The 25,200-nt window shown below is 37.8% G+C and overlaps 1 protein-coding gene across 6 annotated transcripts in view; it reads right to left on the bottom strand.

Moving 5' to 3' along the window:
- Positions 1–25,200, bottom strand: part of CNKSR2 (connector enhancer of kinase suppressor of Ras 2) — a 264,189-nt gene that overhangs the window by 89,915 nt on the left and 149,074 nt on the right. For all 6 annotated transcript variants that reach the window (XM_087966919.1, XM_087966922.1, XM_087966920.1 and 3 more), the window contains 7 exons: positions 22,925–23,136; positions 16,435–16,524; positions 13,146–13,357; positions 10,062–10,110; positions 9,215–9,387; positions 6,379–6,452; positions 755–826 (listed from right to left, as the gene is read on the bottom strand). In XM_087966919.1, coding sequence (XP_087823045.1) covers positions 755–826; positions 6,379–6,452; positions 9,215–9,387; positions 10,062–10,110; positions 13,146–13,357; positions 16,435–16,524; positions 22,925–23,136 — 882 coding nt within the window. The remainder of the gene's footprint in view (positions 1–754; positions 827–6,378; positions 6,453–9,214; positions 9,388–10,061; positions 10,111–13,145; positions 13,358–16,434; positions 16,525–22,924; positions 23,137–25,200) is intronic.

The raw sequence follows: 25,200 nt of genomic DNA on the forward strand, positions 1-25,200 counted from the left end.
CATTTTTCACACTTACAACCTTTGTAGCATCCCCATGATCATGTGATCAGATGCTAGGTAACTGGTTTATACTTATGACTGTTGCTGTCTCCCAAAGTCATTGCAACCTTTTTACAAGCAAAATCAATGGGGAAGCCAGAGTCACTTAACAACCATGTTACTAACTTATCAACTGAAGTGATTCACTTAACAACTGGGGCAAGAAAAGTTGTAAAATGGGGCAAAACTCACTTAACGTCTCTCTTAACAACAAAACCTTTGGGCTCAATTGTGGTTGTAAGTCAAGGACTACCTTATTTGTATCAGGTGTTAGGCAGCAATGAGATAATATGGGAGTTTCAATTGTGACATCACTATGCACTATTTTCTATCATCAGAGCTAACTATGGATGCCTACTGAATTTTGCTACTTATGAATATATCAGGATTGTTGTACCCAAAATCCAGAAGATTTTTATCCTTGCAGAAAGTTTAATATTCAAAAGTTATCTTTAACAGACCTGTATGTGTGACATACTTGTTACACTGTGTACATATATGTAGATAGAAGCACACACACATAGCATTTTTTGAATGAAATATAATTATCTTACATATTTTCCTATATTTTCATAGCTGGTCCTAATATGTAAAACTATATATTTTAATTTTATTTATTTATTTTATTTGGTTAGTCAATTTTCTTGAATTATACATAACACAAAATAAAATTTATAAAATAAAAAGATTATTTTCATCTTTTAGAATTAATTACCTGTTCAAATCATCTTGATGTTCAGCCGCAAAGTAAAAGCTTTTGATTTTGGGATGACAGGCCTTGAATGCACTATACAAAAAATATGAAAAAAATCATAACAAAATATTAAATATGTTAGTGCATTTCTTTCTGCATTTCATGTTTGTGTTCTCTTTTTATAAAAAAAATCTAAATGGACGTCAATAATATTTTTATGTCTAATTTTTGTTTTTAACTGAAATATGCATGTGTAATCACATAATGCTCTTAAAATATAATATGATATGAGTCTACTTAAGAACACAGTGAATTCAATAGGTCTGATGTAGCAATTCTACAGGTGCATCTCTAGATAGGTCATTGGAGCTTCAACTTCTTAGTAGTTGAGGAGGAGAACAAAGTTTGTGACAATCTATTAAAATAAAATCATTCACAGTAATGGCAAATTCCATAGATCTGTTTTCTTTCAATAAAGTACAAAAATAATATCTTCAAATTTAGACAAGGATTTTTCAAACTGCATCCCATGGAAATTAGGCTTTTATGAGAACTTGAGAAGGTTTCATAACAGATTAAGGATGGGGGCAATCGCTCAAATGCAGCTAACACTTGAGGTTTGCCTCTCGATCAGAGAGACTCAGGATTATTATTAGCAAGTTCCACAGCCTGAAAATAAAACTGCTCAAAAAAAATAAAGGGAACACTTAAACAACACAATGTAACTCCAAGTCAATCACACTTCTATGAAATCGAACTGTCCACTTAGGCAGCAACACTGATTGACAATCAATTTCACATGCTGTTGTGCAAATGAAATAGACAACAGGTGGAAAGCAGAGGCAGTTAGCAAGACATCCCCAATAAAGGAGTGGTTCTGCAGGTGGTGACCGCAGACAACTTCTCAGTTCCTATGCTTTCTGGCTGATGGTTTGGTCACTTTTGAATGCTGGCGGTGCTTTCACTCTAGTGGTAGCATGAGACGGAGTCTACAACCCACACAAGTGGCTCAGGTAGTGCAGCTCATCCAGGATGGCACATCAATGTGAGCTGTGGCAAGAAGGTTTGCTGTGTCTGTCAACGTAGTGTCCAGAGCATGGAGGCGCTACCAGGAGACAGGCTAGTACATCAGGAGACGTGGAGGAGGCCGTAGGAGGGCAACAACCCAGCATCAGGACAGCTACCTCCGCCTTTGTGCAAGGAGGGACAGGAAGAGCACTGCCAGAGCCCTGCAAAATGACCTCCAGCGGGCCACAAATGTGCATGTGGCTGCTCAAACGGTCAGAAACAGACTCCATATGAGGGCCCGATGTCCACAGGTGGGTGTTGTTCTTACAGCCCAACACTGTGCAGGACATTTGGCATTTGCCAGAGAACACCAAGATTGGCAAATTCATCACTGGTGCCCTGTGCTCTTCACAGATGAAAGCAGGTTCACACTGAGCACATGTGACAGACGTGACAGGGTCTGGAGATGCTGTGGAGAACGTTCTGCTGCCTGCAACATCCTCCAGCATGACCGGTTTGGCAGTGGGTCAGTAATGGTGTGGGGTGGCATTTCTTTAGGGGACCGCACAGCATGTGCTCGCCAGAGGTAGCCTGACTGCCGTTAGGTACCGAGATGAGATCCTCAGACTCCTTGTGAGACCATATGCTGGTGCGGTTGGCCCTGGGTTCCTCCTAATGCACGATAATGCTAGACCTCATGTGGCTGGAGTGTGTCAGCAGTTCCTGCAAGATGAAGGCATTGATGCTATGGACTGGCCCACCCATTCCACAGACCTGAATCCAATTGAGCACATCTGAGACATCATGTCTCGCTCCATCCACCAATGCCATGTTGCACCACAGACTGTCCAGGAGTTGGGGGATGCTTTAGTCCAGGTGTGGGAGGAGATCCCTCAGGAGACCATTCACCACCTCATCAGGAGCATGCCCAGGCGTTGTAGGGAGGTCATACAGGCACGTGGAGGCCACACACACTACTGAGCCTCATTTTGACTTGTTTTAAGGACATTACATCAAAGTTGGATCAGCCTGTAGTGTTTTTTTCCACTTTAATTTTGAGTGTAACTCCAAATCCAGACCTCCATGGGTTGCTAAATTTGATTTCCATTGATAATTTTTGTGATTTTGTTGTCAGCACATTCAACTATGTAATGAACAAAGTATTTAATGAGAATATTTCATTCATTCAGATCTAGGATGTCTTATTTTTGTGTTCCCTTTATTTTTTTTGAGCAGTGTATTTGAAAAGTTAGTTCTGAGTTAAATCATCAAGCCTAGTTCTAAGATATTACAAAGAAATAAGTGTCTGTTAATATAAACAAATCATTTGTAAAATATCTTGGTAATGTAAAAGTTAGCTAGAGATCCATATTACATTTTTAGTTATACTATTTATTTTCATCTTCTAAAAGCACTGTAAGACGCAGCAATGATAAACCTTTATAGGTTTATCTAGTATTATATAATTCACATTAAATAATGATAAAGGCCAACTCAATGGTGGGATTCAAATAATTTAACAACTGGTTCTCTGCCCTAATGACTGCTGGGTAGGCATGGCTGGTTGGTCATGTCACTGGTAGGCATGGTCAACTCGATGTCTTTTCATCAAGGGGCGCCTCACCTGGCCTCTCCTCGCCCCTCCCCTCCCAGCCACTCCTCGACTCATCTTGCATGTTATGGTGAGAGAGGAAGTGTTTTCAAAGTCATCTTCCCCTTGATACTAGCCAATAAGAGATTTTGCTATCAGAAGACCTAATGTTCATTTCCAAATATTGTTTATCACCATTCTCTTGGTAAGACTGAATGGAGAGATTTATAAAGAATAAGAGTTGGAAGGCACCTTGGAGGTATTCTAGTCCAATCCCTGCTCAAGCATGAGACCCTATAATATTATGGACAAATTTCTTCTTAAAAACCTCTAGTGATGGTATAGCCACAACTTCTGAAGGCATCCCATTCCTCTGATTAATTGTTCTCGCTGTCAGGAAATTTCTTCTTATTTCTTGGTTGAATCTCTTTGATAAGTTTCCATTTCACAGATCCATCTCACAGTTACTTCCAGTTAAGCATCATCTATTCTATATCTGTGCATTTGGTTTTTTTCCTTGCCTAAGTGTAAAATCTTAACTTTATTCTCTATTAAATTGCATTTTTGGTGAGAAATGATGTTCTACAGTGGCATTCAGTTTACTATAATGATTTTTGCAAAATGCACTAAAGCTTGAAGAATACATCTCTACATAAACTGATAAAGATTATTCTTTTTGAACATTAAAGCATATAGTCAAGCAAATATTTCCAATCCATTGTACATGAAAACACATTTGAAAGGCATTTTCGAAGCAGTCAGTTAGCGGATGTCTTACCATTCTTTCTCTTCACTTTTAATTAAATCTTTCTGCTTTACTTTTTTTCCATATTCCAAAACTTTCACAGATCCTTCACAAAGACCACTTCTAATATAACTGGAATACATTATTTTCATTCTCAGTTTTTCTGGTTACAGAACTTCCCTTCTCCTTCACTCATCATTTCTCCCTTTAATGATATTTGTACGTACTTGCAAGAAAAGGAAGCATTTAATTTCGGAGCCACCTGGAGCAGGCAGTCCACTGTATCCAGGCCCAACTTCATCTCCTGAGTGGTGATCCCAGCACCGGTGGCCACCACCACTTCATGAGCTAGCCAGCCAGCCTGCCTAGCCAGAGCCTGCCACGCACTCTTGGCCAGTCTCCCAAGGACCAGGCACGAAGGGACGATTGTGCCCAGCCCTGTGTTGCCTGGAAAGGCCGGCAGACGAGGCTTCCAGGTACAACAAAGGGGCCGGGGGTGGGACTTCCTCCCCTACCTCTTTTGGGAGATTTTCAAACAAAGGGCTGGGAACTTCAAGCCAGGTGCATGCTGTAGCCTCACTCAACCCCACCAGCAGCTCTAGGCTGGGCAGTGGTTCAGCTTTCCCAGCTGGCTGCAATTCAACCTTACCTTCCTCCTACAGCTGGAGGCAGAGGGGAAGATGAGCCAAGGCTGAGCCATCACTGTTTAGCTCCCTCCCAGTCCGCTTCTCACGCACTGCCTGGATTCTCCGCAGCTGCGGACTGGAAGGTAAGGCTGACAGCAGGGAAGGAAGATCCACTCCGGGCTTGCTGCACTCAGCCAAAGGGCCGCCTTGGTGGGAGGGAGCACATCGCAAGGCTCATCCACTTTTGGGCCTTGCTCTGGGGTGCCGCCTGCTCACCCTCCCCTCTGTCTCAGGTCCCGCATCCAGACTTCAAAAAGGGGACATGCCGCTTCCAGGCCAGCCTGGCCGGCAGATAGGTGAGTGGGCAGCTCTCGGGGAAGGCATTTTCTCTCAGGCGTCCCACCCAGAGGCTCCACAGAAGCTGAAGCTGGGCCTGAAAAGTAGCCTCGCCTCACGGTGTCCCCCCTTACTGAGGCAGCCCTTCAGCTGAGTGCAGCAAACCCAGAGTGGATCTTCCTTCCCCTCCATCAGCCTTCCTTTCTAGCCCATGGGGCTCGCACCATTCTCGTAGTGGTGGCCCATGCTCAGCCGAAGCATGTGGGCTGGTGGAGGAGGGGTGGCTGGCAGAGGGGTGATGCAGATGGCATAGCCTTGGGCTCCCTGATTGCTCCCCTGCCCCCCACCCGCTGGCAGGCAAGGCCCAGCAGTGGTGGAGAATCCGGGTGGGGAGCAAGATACAAAGTCGTGAAAGGAAGATAAGGTCAAAGGATGAAGAAAGAGGCAGTTGTGGCCGAAGAAGTGAAGAGAGTGAGTAAGGAGCCTCTGAAAGAGGTGAATCAGAGCAGAGGTAAGTGAGCTGATTTGGCAAAGGGTGAGGCCATGGTGGAAACATGTGGAAGCAAGTGGGGCGATGGGAGGAGTGTCCCTTTAGAAAGGCAGAAACTGGTGCATCCCCTGACCCAAGGCAAAGGGCGAGCGGGTGGCATCTGCTCGGAGGCTCTGAGGAAGGCCGGAGGCAGGGACTGGTGTGCCCCCTGACCCAAGGCTAATGGCAAGAAGACGGCATTCCCCCCTAGGGAAGGCCAGAGGCAGGAACTGGCGCATCTCCCAATCTGAGGTGAAGGGCGAGTGGGCTACATGCGGGTGGAAGGGTAGCAAGAGCCAGGCCTGAAACTTTGTCCACCCCGACATGGACCTTCGGCTGAGTGCCTTACCTTCGCGAGCAGCCATGATGAGCAGAGCAGGCGAGGTACAGAGATCAGCTGGGCCACATGGCCAGCATGGTAGACCACAGCGAACGCAGGCAAATGGGTGAGGCATGGAGATCAGATGGGCCGCATGGTCTGGACAAGCAAGTGAGTGAAGGAGACAGAGAGTAGCTGAGCACGGGTGTGCTCTAACCACTGGCCAAGGTGAGATAGGGCAGGGCGGGGCCAGCCAGTGATCCAATCAGCTGGTTCTTTGAACTATGCAAAATCTTAAGAACCGGTTGGCCCAAATTGGCTGAATTCCACCTCTGGGCCCACTAAGTGAATAAACATGCAAAATTCACATAAACATCAGCTTGTTGTGAACCAACCATAATAATAAAGGAATTCCAATAAATAATAGGTTAAAATAGAGAAAGATGTCATTTTTTTCCTACTGTTTCTAGCTGTTAATTTACAATACTTACTACTTCTTGCGACATTCATTAGCTCTATCAATTTTAAATTCTGGTAAACTGATGAATCCTTCTGCTTTTTCATCCTATGAAAAAGAATACATTAAAAAACAAAAGCAGGCAAAATTAAACAAACAAATGCAACTATACCAAGGGTGGCAACTCAAGGCCTGTGGGCCAGATTTGGCCCTTGGGATGCTTGGATCTGGCTGTGGGCCCACCCTGGAAACAGCAAAGGACCTACCTGCAGTACCTCTGTCAGCAAAAACAGGCCCCTTTTTTGGCCGTGATGGCTTCCTGCAGCTTTCAGCAAAAACGGAGCCCATTTTTCCTGGCAGAGGGCTGCAGGAGGCTGTTGTGGTGGGAAAAGGGGCCAGGGTAAGCTGTGCATGCCCCCCCCATTCCTTTTTTGCTGGCGGAGGACTAGCAAAACAAACTAAAAACAAAACAAAAGGAGAAATGTTTCCCCTTTTGCATTTGAGCATGCAAACAAGGGCAGGAAAGGAGAAAGGGAAAGAGGAAAGAAAAAGAAAAAGGAAAGATGGCAAAAGTGGAAGGAAGGAAAAATAAGCAAAGAGGGGAAGGAAGAAGAAAGGAGAATGAAGAGGGAAGGAAAAAGAAGAAAAGGGAGGGAGGGAGGAGATTATAATGAGAGTGAGGGTCGGTCTGTAGGAAGTCCTGCCTTAGCACTTGGCCACCACAGGTGCCCCTGACATGAGTGAAGTTGAGCTGGCCACGCCCACCCTGGCCATACACCCCTCCGCCTCGCCCCCCAAGATCAAACAGAACCCTGAACCGGCCCTCAATGAAATCGAGTTTGACACCCTGGAAGTATACTTATAAATTATTTGGCCTCCAGAAGAGAGAATTTAATTTAATAAACACTTCAGCTAGAATCATTTTAAAAATCTTGATAAAAGGTGGATCATAGTGACAGTTAAATTTGATTAACAAGAAAAATGTGTAATTTGTGTTACAGGTAAGAGTGAGAAATATGAAATAACAGTTTTGTTTTGGCTTAGTGATGTGAGAGAATTCAGATGATGGAATGATTAATAGTGGCATAATATATGAAATAAGTCATAATGGCGTACCAAAAAATCTTGATTAAATTAATTCTACTAACATAAGAATTCTGTGGTAGAATATTATGACAAATATTGTTGGAAGTATAATGCAGATCTAGACCTAAAGATATTAAAAGTCACCTGTCAAAATATTACTTGGTTATTTCAAAACAAAAACTGAGTTCAGGAAACAAATTAATCCATGATGGTTTAATCACACTGCCTTACACAATATTTTAATTATGCGTGGCATACTAAATGGATGGATACATGGAACATAAGAGCCTCGGTGGTGCAGCAGTTAGAATGCAGTACTGCAAGCTATTTCTACTGCAGCCAGCTGCCTGCAAATTGGTAGATCAAATCTCACCAGGATCAAGGTTGACTCAGCCTTCCATCCTTCCAAGGTCAGTAACACGAGGGCCCAAATTGTTGAGAGCAATATGCTGAGTGTAAACCACTTAGAGAGGGCTGTAAAGTACTATGAAGTGGTATATAAGTCTAAGTGCTATTGCTATATGATGTAAAATCCAGAATACCCATTTAAAATTTGAAATTCACATCTACTGTATTTCTGCTGTCGCTTCTTCTTAGAATTACATTTCTTGTGTTACTACTATGTTTAGAACTACAATCAGACTTTTCTTTCTGAGATCCTGTTTCTAGATCTAGCAATTCTATACTTCTTTACCCTTGCCTAGTTATCATATTTTTGACAAAATTGCACAGCTCTCTTAACTTAAGAAATTATGTGAATGTTTATTCTGAATATTCTTTTCCTCAACTGTATATTCACAACATATTGAACAATCAAGACCTTACTTTATAGGTCATTGTCAATTTTCTCCTTAATTACTGTCTTTTGACCAATTGTTTATTTTTGTCTTCATGTCTTTTTCTCCCTTTTATTTTTCATGTTAAACTCAAGTATATCTTTTATACTCTAATTTTACTTCATTGTTCTCTCCCAGTCACAGTCTTCTATGCTTAAATTAAATCAATCTAACAAAATTAAGCTTTCCAAGAACTAAAAGAACAGTTAAGTTCTTTGAAAAAAAAAATACTTATACCAAAAATCACATTTGTCCCCATAAACTGAGATTATTACGTAGGGCAGTTAATTCTGCATATGACTAGTAGAAGCAGGCAACTTGTACTTACAGAACAATCTCATTCAATGTTATGTAATTGGCTTTACTGCTTTGGTAACCAGTTTATGCAAGCCCATCCACTGGCAGTCATTTTACGAGACCACCTTTATCCTTCTCTTAAAATCCCAGATGTGTTTTGCTTACAAAAGTTTGTTACAATGTATAGGATTGTACGCAATGGGATATATGCCTTGTACGCAATGGGATATATGTGTACAGAATAGTCAAAGAATCCTGAAAGTGCATGTCTTTCAAATAATGACTACAGTATTTTCCAGTTCCCTCCTAAGATACATGCGTGCTGTTTTTCTTTAAAGCAAAGACAAAGGTTTCATTTGCTTCAATTCACTATGATTAAATATTAATTTTGATATATGCATGGGAGGAACTGTACACTGTGCTCCATTTATTTTTTTATGCTATAAGAATTTTCTCTGTTGAAGAAATAAGTGCTGATTTTTGGAGTACTTCTTAGTACTCCAAATAATTAAAATAATGAAATAATTAAATTAAATTAATTAATTTAAATAATTAAAATAACAAATATTCTAGATAAGTATACATTGTATCTTTGATGTTCATAGATTTGTTAGTTTTGGTAAAAGAGAAATAGTTATGTCTATTTCTTACCTCCTCATTGATATACCAGTACAGGGAGGTTTCCTTTAGAACAAACCAGTATTTTTTCCATTTTTGTGAAAAGTAACTTTTAGCATCTTTCTTTTTCCACAGCCAGCCTTCACAATCTCCACGACCCAGATCTTTACAAGAAATCCGCCGCTTACTCTTACTAGGTGCTAGACCTGGAAAAAAAATTGTTTCAACATTTATATAAATATATTTTAAATGGAAAATGAATTAACATGCACATATACAAAGTTATGCCATCTACAAAATATAAAGCCTAAAGGGTACATGCTGAGCTACTAAGGAATGAGAAATGGAAACTTCAACTAGTGTGCATCTACTATGATAAAAACAAAGAGTACTAACAGTTGCTAGTCATGAGGCTATATACTTGAGTGGGGATGCTATTCAGTCATTTTTGCTATGACCTTGCCACAGTTTGACTATTTGAACTAATACAGCAAAACTATATTCTGATCTTTATAAAGGTTTCAGTCTAACATGAATCTTTTTTTCTGCCATGCATTATTATTAAGGCTAAATTGTGCAAAAAAACAAAAAACAAAATCCACTAATAAACAGCTATGTCTGAAGCACAACATATTTCTCTGATAGTAAGAATATTTAAGTATGTGGCTTTTTATAATTATGTAAAGTTCACATATCTTTTAAATCACATGTGCTTTGAAAACCTATAGATTAAAAAAAACAATGAAGAAGCTCTTTTTATAGAAATAGACTGAAGATAATGACTTCCTGTATATTTATTTTAAACTTAAAATGTTTTTGTACAATTTACCATATTATTTTATTTGCCACCAGAAATACAAGTATTTCACATAATATTTACCTTTATTCTTCTTTTTAGACTTATGCTGAAGAGAGGATTGTTGAAATGTCTGGGAGAAAAACATGCATGTGGTCTGGTTAATATATGCCAATCTAATCACAATCATATAATATAATTATCAAACCTTTAGAGGGGAGGCAAAAAATTCTATATCAACCACATTTTAGAAGGTGGGAGAATAACATGGTCTTAATGAGATATTGTATTCTAGGTTATCCTTGGACCTTATCTGGTTTTGTATGTTTCTCCCTCTTCATTAATAAGGATTAAAAAACTATTTTATTTTGTTCTATGCTGGTTTTTGACTGTTGTAAAGTTTACATTTCAAGTTTCATGCAAATAGAAAAGGAAATTGAAAGTTTATGAACAAATTAAATTTAATTTCTAGAATTATTTATATGCACATTCTGGATAAGTGCGATATAACTATGGCTGACAAGGCGACAGAACTATTATATTAAAAATTTACTCATTGTTTCATTTGTTTCATTTCAACAGTAATATTGTTTAAATGTTTTAAGGAATAACTTGAAACAACCATTTCTGTCAAGTCTAATTTAAACAAATTGTGATTTGGTCACACTATACAAACATTCAGAAGGGGGGGGGGGGAAATCTGTCAGTGGAAGAAATTAGATATTTGTGCCTGGCGCTCCAGATACGTTAGCCAAGGGGCTGATTGCTATGAAACTGGAAAGAAATATAAATGAATGATAACTGCAAAGAAAATCAATATCTCTAATCACAGACCTTTAACTGTAATTCAGTGAAACCTGTATTTATTTTTAAGTAAGACTATATGGCATTTGATTTTCCTGAAAAAATATTATGCTACCAAGCATTTATTTAATATCATAGTTCTCTGGAAAGTCAAATGCTATACAGTGCTACATATAAATAAGTAAACATTATATGATTCCTCAGTACTTTCATGCTCTCTATTAATCGGCCTGGGGAAATCACTATGCTTCATTCCTCCTCTGCACTGCAAAAGTTTGATACAATTGCATCAAAATGTTACAATTAGGTTCTGTGTTATCTCAGCTGTTTAAATCTTCTTGCCTCTTCTGAACAATTTTATCAGCTGGATTTAGATCTATTGAATTAAGGCATGATAATTAATTCTGTACTTCTATACCTGTAAATTCTAATCATTATAACTCTGTTACAGTTAGTTAAATACCAATTTTCCAAGAAATTTTATATTTTTAAGGAAGTCTTCGTGTTTAATTGCTGATTCAAGCCATGACATGAAAGCAAACTTAGATTTTTGTATAATTTTGGAGGGCTGTTGCCAAAAAAAACCAAAAACCCACATAGGCTGAGATTGTGTCCTATGGACAAAGGGTTGTTAACACAGCAGCTCATGTCCTACTACACTGTGTCTTCTTTAAGGACTCCTGGACTCGCTTTAAGAACACCTCACCTAATAAAATACACAAAGTATTTTATTTGAATGTAGCCAAATTTTGTTACACTGTATTCAAAATTAGGCAGACTCTAACTACCCATTGATAATCCACCACTAATCATAATATTGTTTTGTCTGTTTTATTTTTATTTTTTACTATTGTTATTTTTAATGCTTTCATTTGTAATGCTGGTCTGTAACCATAATAAAAATTGATTGATTTATATATCTTCACAAATGTATATAAATTGCACTTATATGATAGATACATCAGTTTATATTTTCATAAGCTTAGTATCTAAAGCAAAATTCAATTTATTTAAAGATAATTCGCATGTCTAAAAATTATTGTATACAAACTGGTCATTTTCAGTTTATATGAAGAATATGAAGACACAACAAACTTTCCAAAAATTTCAAGTTAAATCTTGGTGTAGAACTCAACTCTTTGTGACTTCATAAACATATCTAAGTAGTTTGTTTGGTAACAAAACCAAAGTGATTCATCATTATTTAAGTATGTTCTTTTTAAAAAAACTTCCTAGTGTAATCTATAGTCCTATTTATTACTTGAACATCTCCTTCGCAAGTTCTAATTCCCAAGAATGACTAGTTTCCAAACACAAAAAAGATCACCCACGGACTGCTACTGACCAATATTCAAATTTAAAACCTATGTCTTAAAAGGCAACTCCTATATATTGCCTTTCTTTGTATATTCAGCAACAGTCTGTATGTTTTACAGAATGCAACAAAAATGTTTTCTATTAGAAAATAAATGCACCATAAAACTCTCTCTATAGATAGATAGATAGATAGATAGATAGATAGAGATATATGTGTGTGTGTGTGTGTGTAGATATAGATATAGATATGTGTGTGCGTGTGTGTGCGTGCGCATGTGCGTGTGTGTTTGGTTTCTTATTTTACATGTATAAAATCAATAAATTATATTATACTTCACTAAATCCACATTGTTATTCTAATATTAACATTTAATTAAACATTAAAATTTGTTTTCTGGAATAAGAGCAGGGCCTTAATATCTAATTACGCTCATGGAGAATAACCTTGGGCTATCAAACTAGCTAGAAAACAAGAGACTGAATTCTACTTCTGCCTTAAGTATGAAAAACTGGCTGGGTGGTTCTGAGCCCATTAATCTGTCAAGCATAGGAAAGAGACAAAAGCAATTTCACTTCTAAAAAAAACTTGCCAAGAAAACTGAACTGATTTGTGCAGACACTTTTTACAAGTCAATACTTACTTGAAGGATTAACCGTAATAACACTGTGGCAAAATAAAACAAAAATAGTATCAATAGTGAAAGGTGCCTTGAGTGCAGTCGGTGAATACCATTGGCATTGACAAAATCATCATCAATTAAAAAGGCAGCTTGACTTGGAACAGTTTACATCCTGAGACAATACCTTTAACACCATCATTCAATAACATGTCAGGTCCTTGGAAGGACTTAATAGGTGGATAAAAATGCCACATCCAATCTAAACATCTGACAGAATGTGTGATGAATCATAATAATAATAAAAAATAAAGTTGGAAATGGTATTTAAAAGATAAGAACATATAAGGTGTTAACAGATATATGTATTCATTTTAGTTCTTCAACAACAGTATCAACAAAGAATGAAACATTTTGTCATTTTACTTACATGGTACAAAGTTGTTTCAGGCCCAGGTGTGCTCATACTGTCTTGCCTTAATGATTCCATTTGTAAACTTGGTAATAGAGAATAATGATTAGGACTGTTATTCTTGTCTTTCTTTTTAGATTTTTTCCCTGTGTCCTTTTTGCTGTTCCTTTGGAACATGTAATCTTCTTGAGCTATTTTCTCATTACTCATATATCGAAGAAGTGAATTTTCTAGACAGGAGATATAAAAATGTATTACAAAATTATTTCTTAAATGCTAGCAATTTAACATGTCTAACTAAAAGAAGTTGCACAATAAACATACTTGCCTCTCAAAAACCATTAATGTTGTGAATAAAGTACAAAAATGTTTTAATTATATAAAATCTGATTAATAATGTGGTATCTATTCATTTTAAAATTTAATCCAAATTATTCTAGAATGCAAAAAATACCTGAGCATTTGAATTCTCTTGAATTCCAAGTAAATTGGTACTTCATGTTGAACATATTTACTTTCAAACTCTAATTCTCAACCTGAATGATTCTTTTTTCATATAAACCATAACTAAGGTTTTAATTATACCATTTTAAAATCAGAAGAATCATGTCTGTTTTATTTCAAAAAAGTTGACTTTTACTTCATTCATTCTGCTTTTTATCTGCACAAATTCAGTCTTTCTAAAAGACTGCAAAAGATAAGAAACAGATTTTTTAAAAATAAAGATCCCCACATAGCTTTCTCCCCCCCCCCCCCTTATTTTCTGTATTCTGTTGTGGGTCAGCAATTAATTCAGTATTTGGCTGTTCTTCAGCTTTGACAAACTGTTCCCATTTCCATTCAGATGAGAAAGAAGTGATTTTGCTTTCTCTCTCTTTTACTTCAAATCAATAACTTACCACCACAGAATAGTAATTTAAGAAAGTAAATACAACATGAGTTTTCTGCTTACTAATTAGAGGCAATAAAACAGTCAAAAGATGAAGAGATACTTTTCAAACTGCAGAGAACTTGCAGTTATACTGCAAATTCAGCACACTGCCAGTATTGATCAGTTCTAACTATCTAGCTTGCTCTGATTCAGACCTTTAAATGATCCTTGTTATAAGTTAGGTCAAAGGAACTTCATTTAACTTTTCCTTCAATTTCCCTGAAATCTGAAATACAACAAATTGTATTTCACTGGCACTAGTGATAATCAAAATAATAAACAGGGGAAATGAACAAAGAAAACAACCTGGAAGAATAGAGCCTCAGCTAGACCTATGCTAAATTGAAAAGCATGGAACCAAGAAGACCAATCAGAGGAAGGAGGACAATGGTCAGAGAGAAGAACATTGACGGCCATTGGGCAAATCAACAAAAGAATGAAGTGAAATGACATACACTTTGGCAAAGCATAAAAGAACAAGTATGTGAGTATGTAAGTTTGAATGAGTGAATGAATATGTCCATGATCTCTTCATTTATTTGGTTGGTTGGTTTTTATTAGATATATATCCTGCCTTTCTTTCAGAAACTTCAGAGCAGCCTTTTTTTCAGATTTACATTGAAACATGAAAGTAGTTGGGCTGATTTAATGAATAACACAGAGATACTGCCCTTCCATGTGTTCCAAAGCACTTCTGAATAGTTGTCAAAGCATGTACAATACTAACATGGAAAAAGAAGGAGATACATCCTTCCAAGGTTGGTAAAATGAGGACTCAGGTTGTTGGGGGCAATATGCTGACTCTGTAAACTGCTTAGAAAGAGCTGTAAACCATTGGAAAGCGGTATATAAGTCTAAGTGCTATTGCTATTACTACAGAGTATTTTTTAACAAGGCCCCACTAATTTTATCTTGCAATTTTGATTTAATATAAATAAAAATTACTGATATTTTTCTACTGAAGTAAATAGAACAGACAGGCAACAGTAACCATCAGTTTTTCCCCTGCAGATATCTGTACATTACTGCATTTACTTAGCTCTTCCAAAGTATTAAAGTTCTCAGAGAAAACATGATTATAACTTTCCACAGTTTATATCCCTAAGTACTAATTTACACCACCGTGCCCTGATCTGAAGGCTCACATGCAGTGTGATGTACTCTATACATACAGTATTTTGATGTGCAGAATACTCTAATCATTTAAATGGGGGGAGGGGGAAGGATAACCAAAGAGGAACATTTTAAGTGCATGGCAAGAGAGAACATCAATGGAACATTTTAATTATGTTTTTCCTGATTCAATATGACACACGCTCTTATAAAATTGGTAAGTTAGGAAACAGCAATTTGCAATTTAGGGTATTAATTAAATATAAACAACATATATGCTTAAATGTCAACCAAATCAATGGGATCCCATTTAATAAAGAGCGTCCACAAAAGAGAACTAAAACTAGATGGATTGATGACATCAGCTAGAGGAATGTGAGTCCAATTGGTAAAAGGAAGCTCAGGACTGTATTGGTTGTAAACATACAGAAGAGGTCTTCATCCTGCAGTGGATAAACAATGGCTAAGATGATGATGATGATGAACCAAATATATTAACAAGGCATTTTTTCAAATCTATGTGTATCATAAAAACTACTGAATAAATGAAAATATGTACCATACTTTTCAGAGTATAAGATGCACTTTTCCCTCCACCAAAAGTGGGTGGAAATGTCTGAGCGTCATATACAGCAAAGGTTGCCGAAGCCCCACCTACCCACTGGCCCCCATCATTTGGCCTCTGCCTCCCAGAAATTTGCCTCCTTGCAGCAAATAGCCTGGTCAGCTTCAGCACAGCCTGATTAGCATAAGCAGATGATTGTCGGTTGGATCGGCCTCCTGACGATCAGCTGTTTCAGGCAGCAGGGATTGCCATCGCCTATTGCTGCCTCCGTATGCCCCATTCTCAGCCTCCACACCCTGTTTTTGGCCTCTGTGTGCCCCATTTTCAGCCTGTTCTGATCTTCGCCACCCAGAACAGGCCAAAAATGGGGTGTGTGGAGGCCGAAAATGGGGTGCAGAGGTGGCAATAGGTGATGGCAATTCCTACAGCCTAAAACAGCTGACCGTCGGGAGGACGATCCAACCGACAATCAGCTGCTTGTACTAATGAGGCTATGTTTGCTGTTTGCTCGAAGGAGGCAAATCGCTGGGAGGCAGAGGCAGACTTTTTTTCTTGTTTTCCTCCCCAAAAGCAAGGTACTTTGGAGCATCTTATACTCTGAAAGATATAGTAGTTAAAGAGTATCTATTTTGGAATGAAATTATTTCTAATAAATAATCAAATAATGCTATGTATAATTTGTAACTAGAATTACTTACCTCTCCTGCTATCTCTTTTTATTTTGCTAGGTTCTTCATAATCCCCTACCCAGTTATATTCTACTGGCATAGATATAGGCCTTAATTTCCCTGCAACAAAATAAATCAGATTGCTCTATGTTACTTTTCATAACTTTCATATGTAATACATTTGCATGGAACACGGTCATACATACATGTCAGCATGAATTAGCATCTAATACTATGGATGAAAAATATGTGATCATTCTAAAAAGAATCAGAAAAGAATTTGAGCCCTGCATTTAACCTTTTGCTCACCCTTATTTAGCCTTATCCAGTCTTATTTCTCTCCTCTAATACAAAACTAAAACAGACCAAATCAATAAATAAAACAAGCACATAGAATTTATCCTCTTACTAAATATGGCTAAATTCGACATCATATTTGTCTGTGAAACATGGCACAATGCATCTCTCCCTGACTCCATTACCACAGTAAGAGACTATCATGTTTACTGATCAGATCGTGAAATCCGTAGAGGAGGTGGTATTGCTATCTTCTATAAAAAGTCCTTACATCTAAAAAAACATCCAAGTTACCGAAGAGCTTGCTCTTCCTGAGACCATCGTCTCTGAACTGTCCTTAAATATCACATTTCGATTCTTGCTATGTTACAGAGCCCTTGATTATGACATCGAACATGTAAACAAGCTAAATTCACTACTAACATGGGCAACATCCTGCCCACACACTTTTATCTTTCTTGGTGACTTCAATCTACCTCACATTAACTGGACCCTAAATGAATGTAAAACTGAACCCACACATGCAACCTTCTACAATGCTGTAACAAACCTGGGACTGGAACAACTAGTAACCAACAATATTAGACTTAACAACTGCCTCGATCTCACCTTCTGCAATAGTTTGAATTCAATTTACGGAATACAAATTAAAGAACCCTTTTCCAACAGTGACCACAACATGATTGACTTTTGCCTCAACATACGTCCACACAAAAATCAACACAACGATGTGATCGCCAATTATAACTTCAAAAAAGGCAACTATGATCTTATAAACAATGATCTCTCATCCCTTGATTGGCAATTTCTATTCACTGAATGCAATACTGTTGAAGACCATTACAACATATTTTTACTTGAAGTCAAAAGAGTCATAAAACAATATGTACCAATAACAACTCCAAAAACCAGAAAAAAACAGATTACCCATAACAATAAGGAAGCTTCAATCCAAAATGAGATCACTTTGGCAGAAAAACAAATCTGGTCACGTTGCCAAATTTAAAAGCCGATACAAAAATTTATGCTACCAGATAAAGACTGAATGCACCAATTATCACATTAAACAAGAGGAAAACCTTCTACGCACCAATTCCACCTGCGCTTTCTACAATTTTGTAAACAACAAACTAAAAGACTCAAGGTCCATCCCACCCCTGAAAGGACCTAATGGTAAAGACTGCAACAACGACACTATTAAAGCCAACCTCTTTAACACTTTCTTTGGCTCAGTATTTGTAAATAGCAATGGATCATGCCCAGTATTTCCTAGTCGAACCACAGACAACTGCAATGATCTAATACATATCGATGTTACAGTAGACAACGTTGAAAAAGCACTACACAATCTAAAACCATCTCTATCTATTGGACCGGACGGAATATGTGCCTACTTCTTAAAAAAGCTATCTACTGCCATAGCAGAACCTCTAAGCATAATCTTTGAAAAAATCTTTCAGGACCAGCTCCTTGCCAAAACTATGGTCACAAGCCACAGTCATCCCCATCTTCAAAAAGGGAGACCCCAGCCTAGTTGAAAATTACAGACCAATCTCTTTATGTTGCATCACCTGTAAAGTCATGGAATCAATTATTAACCAATCCATTATCCTCCACTTAGAGACAAACAACTTACTCTCTAATAAACAATTTGGTTTCAGAAAAAAACTATCCTGTAATCTGCAACTCTTACACTGCAAAAACATATGGACTACACAACTCGATCAAGGCAAAGCAATAGACGCAATCTACATAGACTTCTGTAAAGCCTTTGATTCAGTGGTACACAACAAACTACTCCTAAAACTATAATCTTATGGTATATCTGGACACCTGCATAACTGGATAGAATCATTCCTCTCAAACAGACAACAAATGGTCAAAATTGGGAGGGTCCTATCAAATTCTGTACCTGTCAATAGTGGTGTCCCCCAAGGCAGTGTTCTAGGACCAATTCTCTTTATACTCTACATAAATGACCTCTGTGATCATATTAAGAGCAACTGCGTTCTCTTCGCTGATGATGTAAAGCTATTCAACACCACAGACAATACTGCTACCCTTCAAAAAGACCTTGACTATGTATCAGAATGGTCAAACAAATGGCAACTTCAAATCTCAACAAATAAATGCTCTGTCTTACATATTGTCAAAAAAAAATAAATCAGAAAATAAAATACAAGCTGAATAGTCAAGACCTTGTTGATGATCCAAACTCTGTCAAGGATCTTGGAGTACTCATCTCTAATGATCTAAGTGCTAGAGCCCACTGTAACTACATAGCCAAAAAGGCATTAAGAGTTGTTAACCTAATCCTACGTAGCTTTTTCTCTGGTAATATCACACTACTAACTAGAGCATACAAAACATTTGCTAGACCAATACTCGAATAAAGCTCATCAGTCTGGAACCCACATTACGTATCTGATATTAGCACAGTCGAGAAAGTCCAGAAATATTTCACAAGAAGAATTCTCCACTCCTCTACTCGTTGTAGAATACCTTATGCCACCAGACTTGAAATTCTAGACCTAGAAAACCTAGAACTACACCGCCTTTGGTCTGATCTAAGTATAGTATATAAAATCATACATTGCAATGTCCTACCTGTCAATGAATACTTCAGCTTCAACCATAACAATACAAGAGCACACAATAGATACAAACTCAAGGTAAACCGCACCAAACTTGATTGCAGGAAATATGACTTTAGCAACAGAGTGGTCAATGTCTGGAATACTCTACCCGACTCTGTGGTTTCTTCCCCAAACCCCAAAAACTTTAACCTTAGACTTTCTATTATTGACCTCACCCCTTTCCTAAGAGGTCTATAGGGGGCGTGCATAAGCGCACCAACGTGCCTACCGTCCCTGTCCTATTGTTTCTTTTATTTTTCTTATATGTATCCATGTATTCATAACTATGTTTTTACTTATACCTATTATCTTGTAAGTAATTGACAAACCAAATAAAATAAAAATATTTGTTATCATACATATCTAAGAAATGTCTCATTTTTCTCAGTAGCCTGCTTGATTTTTATGCTAATTACTGCTGTACTGAAAGTTAACTATCTTTTGATATAGTATATAAGGATATATGTATGAGATACAGAAACAAGATTTCCAATTTTGTAAAATTGAGGGTTTTCTTTTCTTTTTTGAAACTCCTATCTCTAGTGGAATAAATGTTTCTCTTTGTGTCAAAATAATAAAATTTAGTGCTTAATAGGAATGGCTTTCATTAAATTATAATCATGTGTTTCCCAGTATAAATTACTGCTTTTTAACTTGCAATAATGCCAAGCTCATTTATCATACGTTAGTGTAATAATTCAACCTTTTCAAAATGGATTCAATCATTATTAAGGAGATGGTATATTAGAGCTGATAATTAAAGATAAAAGCAGAGCAACAGTTTAGACTTAAAGAACACAACTGAAACTGGATGCATCAATCCTTTTCAGATGCTTTATATTAAATCCAAATCTTCTCATCTTTAGGGCAAATCAATTGAAAACATGTATTTCAATAAGGTATGGTTAACTTAAGTCCCATTGATTGGAATGGGTCTACTCTTTGGATAGACTATGTTAGGTACAATACATTGGTTTGTATTCAATGGTTTTATGTACTTAAATCAGAATTTCTGCTTGTGAAATTTTTATGCAAATTGCCAGAATTTTAGTTTAGTTTTTGTAAGCCACTTAATTTATAGCTTAGTTTAATTTGGGCATTGCTGTACTCCAAATCACAAAGAAAGTAAATTCAACATAAGGATATATTTATTTCTTTGCTTATTTTCCCACTAATTCTTAGATACTGCTACAAATGATATGCTTTTAAATAATCACTGCTGTGTTTAAAATAGCATTGAAGGATCATATAGTACAGTCAACAATTGTAAGATTTCTATGCAAAAATACAGAAATAAAAACCACGACAATGAGGTATTTTTCAGTGTTAAAACAGACACATAATCAGATAGTCCAACAGTTCTGAGTTTTGTTTCTACAGACACATATTTATATATTTAAAAATAAAGGTGAGATTAATAAGCTTACATTTTTACAGGAATAGTATAAATAACTTCAAATCAAAAACAAATGGAGATTTGAAAAGTTAACTGGAGTGGTCAAACAATTTGTACGCAAATTCAAGAAGATTTATATGAGAGTTGGAAAAATTATCTATACATTATAACTTGGTATGACACTGCCAACTTAATATCATCATTACAAATCCAGGCATATTATTAATATCAAATCAAAATCTGAATATCCTGAAATGAAGTCACCAAATAATCAGTATAGTTAGTGTGCACACACAAGCGTATAACACGCATCTTCATTTTAAGAGGAAATTTCAGGAAAAAAATTAAATTTCTAAATAAAAACTTTGAAGCAAAATAAGGGTAGCTCAGAACTTTTTTTTTTATTAATATTATTACCACTTATAAGGTAAATCAGTGGTCCCCAACCTTTTTTGTACCAGGGACCGGTTTCAAGCAGAAAATTTTTGCAAGGACCGGGGGCGGGGGAAGAGAAGAGAAGGAGGCTTCGCTCTCTCGCTGCTCCACCATCCAAGGAAGAAACTGCTTCAAAGAAGCGGGGGGAGCTTTTCCTGTCGCGCAGCTATTCCGAAGCGCCCGTTTCACCCCCTCCACCGGCAGCGCTTCAATCCACAGTGTCCCATTCTGCCTGCCTGCCTGCCTGCCTTAGTTTCTGGTTGTTTGGGAGCAGCTTCGGCTGAGAATAATAACTATTCGCCTCTTTTACTCAGCCGAAGCTGTTCGATTCAACCATTAACGAAGGGCAGGCAGGCGCGGAGCACTGCGGGCGGGCGAGCGCCATCTTTTGGCGAAAAAGTGCTTCCGTGGTGAGGTCACGGAAGCCCGCTCTTTTCTTTGACAGTTTTTCGTCAAAAAGATGGCGGCGCCCAGTTGATGCGTACCGGGCGCGGCGCCCAGCTGATGCGGTACCGGTGCAGATACATCATTTGCCCCCATTTTCAGGCGTCAAAAGGTTAGGGAGATCACTGAGTTAGAGGACTTAAGGCCAATCTCTCTCAGCTGTAGGCAGGAGGAAAGCACTTTCAAAAACCTTGCAAAATAAAACAAAAACTGGAGCAACAAGCTCACAACAAGCTCTATTGTCTATCCAGGATGTTCCCAACATAAAGGAAATTGTTGTTATGCACCGCATAACCAGCCAGATAATTAGACTGGATTTGGCATTTTTATCCACCTATCAAGACCTTCCCAAGGATCTGGGATTATTGCATTTATTGTGCTTCCTTACTATGTTGTATTTTTGTGTGCCACATGGATTTCTGAAATAATTAAGATAACTGCAAAAAATAGAATTTCATATATAGAAGCAGAATATTTTCTTCCATTAAAAATGTTAAGAGGAGACTGTTGATCCCCATATACCAAAATAAGGCATCCACATACAAGCAGGGGTCTTTGCATGCTTGAGGATTTAACAAAATCCTTGCACAAAATCTTTCCCTTTTTAGACTGATATAACCAGCTTTTACATCTGCTCTGAGAACAGAAACTATCCTAATGACTCCACCAGAAGATATTAATCTGGAGAGGGACAGTGACAATGGTATTGGGATTGTTTTCCTGGATTTTTTATTACATTAATCATGAATATTTATGTGACTAATAAGACTGAATGGAAGCAAAAACAGTCTGTTAGAATCGTTCAATGGGCTTTTATGTTTGTTTCTCTATTTAGCATGGACCTACCTGTTTTATCTGTGCAACATTTGCAAATTAAGTCAAAACTTTAAAAAGTCCAGATGTAGTCTGAAGCTGAAATTATAGCATACAATTATAATTTTCCAGTTTTAATTTATCTAATTAAATAAATGAATGCAACTTTGCACAAATGAAAATGGAAGCTTATGCAAATTAGTAGTGCTCAAATATCCATCAACTTTCATTCACTTTCCTCCTTATCTTCGAACCAATCTAAAGCTGTCAAGGTTTGTATTTCAATGAACCCTAGGTCACTTCAGAAGGTTTCAAAAACTGACTTCCACAGCTGGGGATAAATTTAATGAAACACAAAACAGGATTAAAATGAGAAGAAGGACATGATAATTTAGCTTTTATAGGCATAAACAATGTTTATGTCTTTGAGATTGGAAATATGTAAATAGAAACAAATCTAAAAAATAGCTTTTAAATAATTAATATTATTAATACATACCATATGTTGGTGTGCTTTCTCTTCTTCCAGAACTACTTGTTCTTCCTTTTTCATATTCATAACAATACAAAATGGCATCTTCTTCAACAACATTAAAACGCTTTCTATACTCTTGGTCGAGAAATGAATTTGGAGATTCAGATCCTTTATGTACTGGCTTTCCCACTAGGTGTCTTCCGGTATCATCACATGGAAGGTTTCCCTTCTCGTCTCTGTAAGAAATCATACTTTTAGATGCTTGAAAATTGAAAATGATTGTTATTGCTTATGCTGTGCTATATTATTATATAAATATTGCACAATTTTTCATTAACTAACATTAAATTTCAGTAACTCCTATTTAACCTATGCTGAAGTTTTTTATTGCAAGCAGTTAGGACATTAAAAGTTTTAAGACTCCTGAAAATCAAATAATTCTGCTTAGACTTGTTCTGTACCTAGGAATTTTTCAAAGGAAATTTTTTAAAAATTTTTAAAATTTTTTTTTAATTTATAAAAAAAAAATTTTTTTTTTTTTTTTTAAAAATTTTTAAATAAAAATTGTTTTTTAAAAAAAAAAAAAATAATATAACTTATTTTTTTTTTTTTTTTGAATTTGAAGCATACAAATATTAATCAGCTTTGAAATTCAGCTGCCACATTTTTTTCTTTAGAGAGTTAGAGGAGTTGAAAAGTTCAAGGTTATTCTGTGTGTCGTATTAAGAATTTCCAGTTGCAGTTAATTGGTTCTCGTGATTTATGAAGTGTAGAAGTGGGAGGAGAGAGAGGAGGAGAGAAGGTGGATTCTGTGTAACGCGTGAAAAAACCTTCACTTGGGAAATTGCTTTTGACATTCCAGATCTGTTTCTAATAAATCAATTGGAGAGATAACGTCTCAGAGTGATTGATATCATGGATACTTTCTGGATGTTTGACATTTATTTCCCAAGTCACACTTTTATTTTTTTGAATGGGCTTGGCTGATGCCCTGGAGTTCTTTTCCCAGAAATGGAGAAAGAGCAGCAATCAGCCAAAGTTGGAGGTGTGCAGGGGGAGCATGTGGGGGCCCTCCCTCCAGAGCATTAATTGAACCTGCCAGCCCTTGTTTGGAGGAGATGATGGATGCTTTCAGGATGGCAGTAGGAGAAAGAGATTTGGGAGCTATACCGAAGCGTTTCAACTCAAGAAGTTGTTATAACCCAGAGGTAACCCAGCTGTCTGAAGAGAAATCTTTCTCTAGCCCCAGGCATATGGCTATTCTGTCAGATTGGAGGGAAGAGAGACAATTGGGGTCGGAATTCTCTCAAGAAGACAACCCCCAGATTATTCCTTGGAAGTCCATCAAGGGCAGATTTACATCAACAGTTCCAGAATTTAAAGGTGACAGGTTTGGTCTCACAGTCTGTTTGGACGGGTGGAAGCTTGAGACCACCCATATTCACTTACCCAAGTATCGTGAGGAATGAGGAGACTATACAGATGCCAGTTGGAGGAAGCCAGAAAGAAGCATCAACTAACAGAGGTATGTTGCAGCCTCAGAGGCAATCCCCTCATTTTTCAGAAGGAATTTTGCTCCCTGCAGAGAGTATCCCTCCATGGTGGGTATTTTATCCAGGCCAGGGGTGGATTCAATGCCAATGGCAGCCAGCACCAACACCGTCCTGGACTGAAGGGGGGTTGCTCAGACAGAGACAGCAGCCACATCTCCTCCAGCCGACCAGGGAACCAGGCCACTCCCATTTTCCTACTGGCAACCACAATTGCAGCCCCAACCAGAAGCGAGGCCACAGGGACCCCTATTCCAGAGAGGCACCACCCAGCCAGGATTCAGGGGGCTTACCCAGCCTACGTACACCACCCGGCCTGTTCCTTCCATTCCAGTACAACCTGCAGGGGCCTGGCATGTGCCACCTCTGCAACCACGACCCAGGCCAACCGAATACCGTATTCAATGGCCGCCATGAACATTTCAATTACTTCCTCACTCAAATCCGATCCCATATAGAACAATTTGGAGATCAATATGCCACAGAGTGCGATTTGGTTACAGCCATAACAAATGGGATGAATGAAGGGGATGCTTCAGACTGGGTGGCCCAACTACACAACGAACAAGCCCCTGAATGATACAATGTAAATGGATTTATTCAATTATTAAGACTCAGATTTGAAAATCCAGACAGGGTAGCAGAGAATGAAGTTAATGGAAATGAGGCAAGGCAAGCGACCATTGTCAGAATTCATTTGGGACTTTAGAAGGGTCGCAAGCCACCTCATGGATTGGCCTGAAGGAATGA

Source organism: Notechis scutatus, chromosome 5, assembly GCF_049901735.1.
Source record: "Notechis scutatus isolate UNSWTSFEM ecotype Mainland chromosome 5, rNotScu1.2, whole genome shotgun sequence".
NCBI lineage: Eukaryota > Metazoa > Chordata > Lepidosauria > Squamata > Elapidae > Notechis > Notechis scutatus.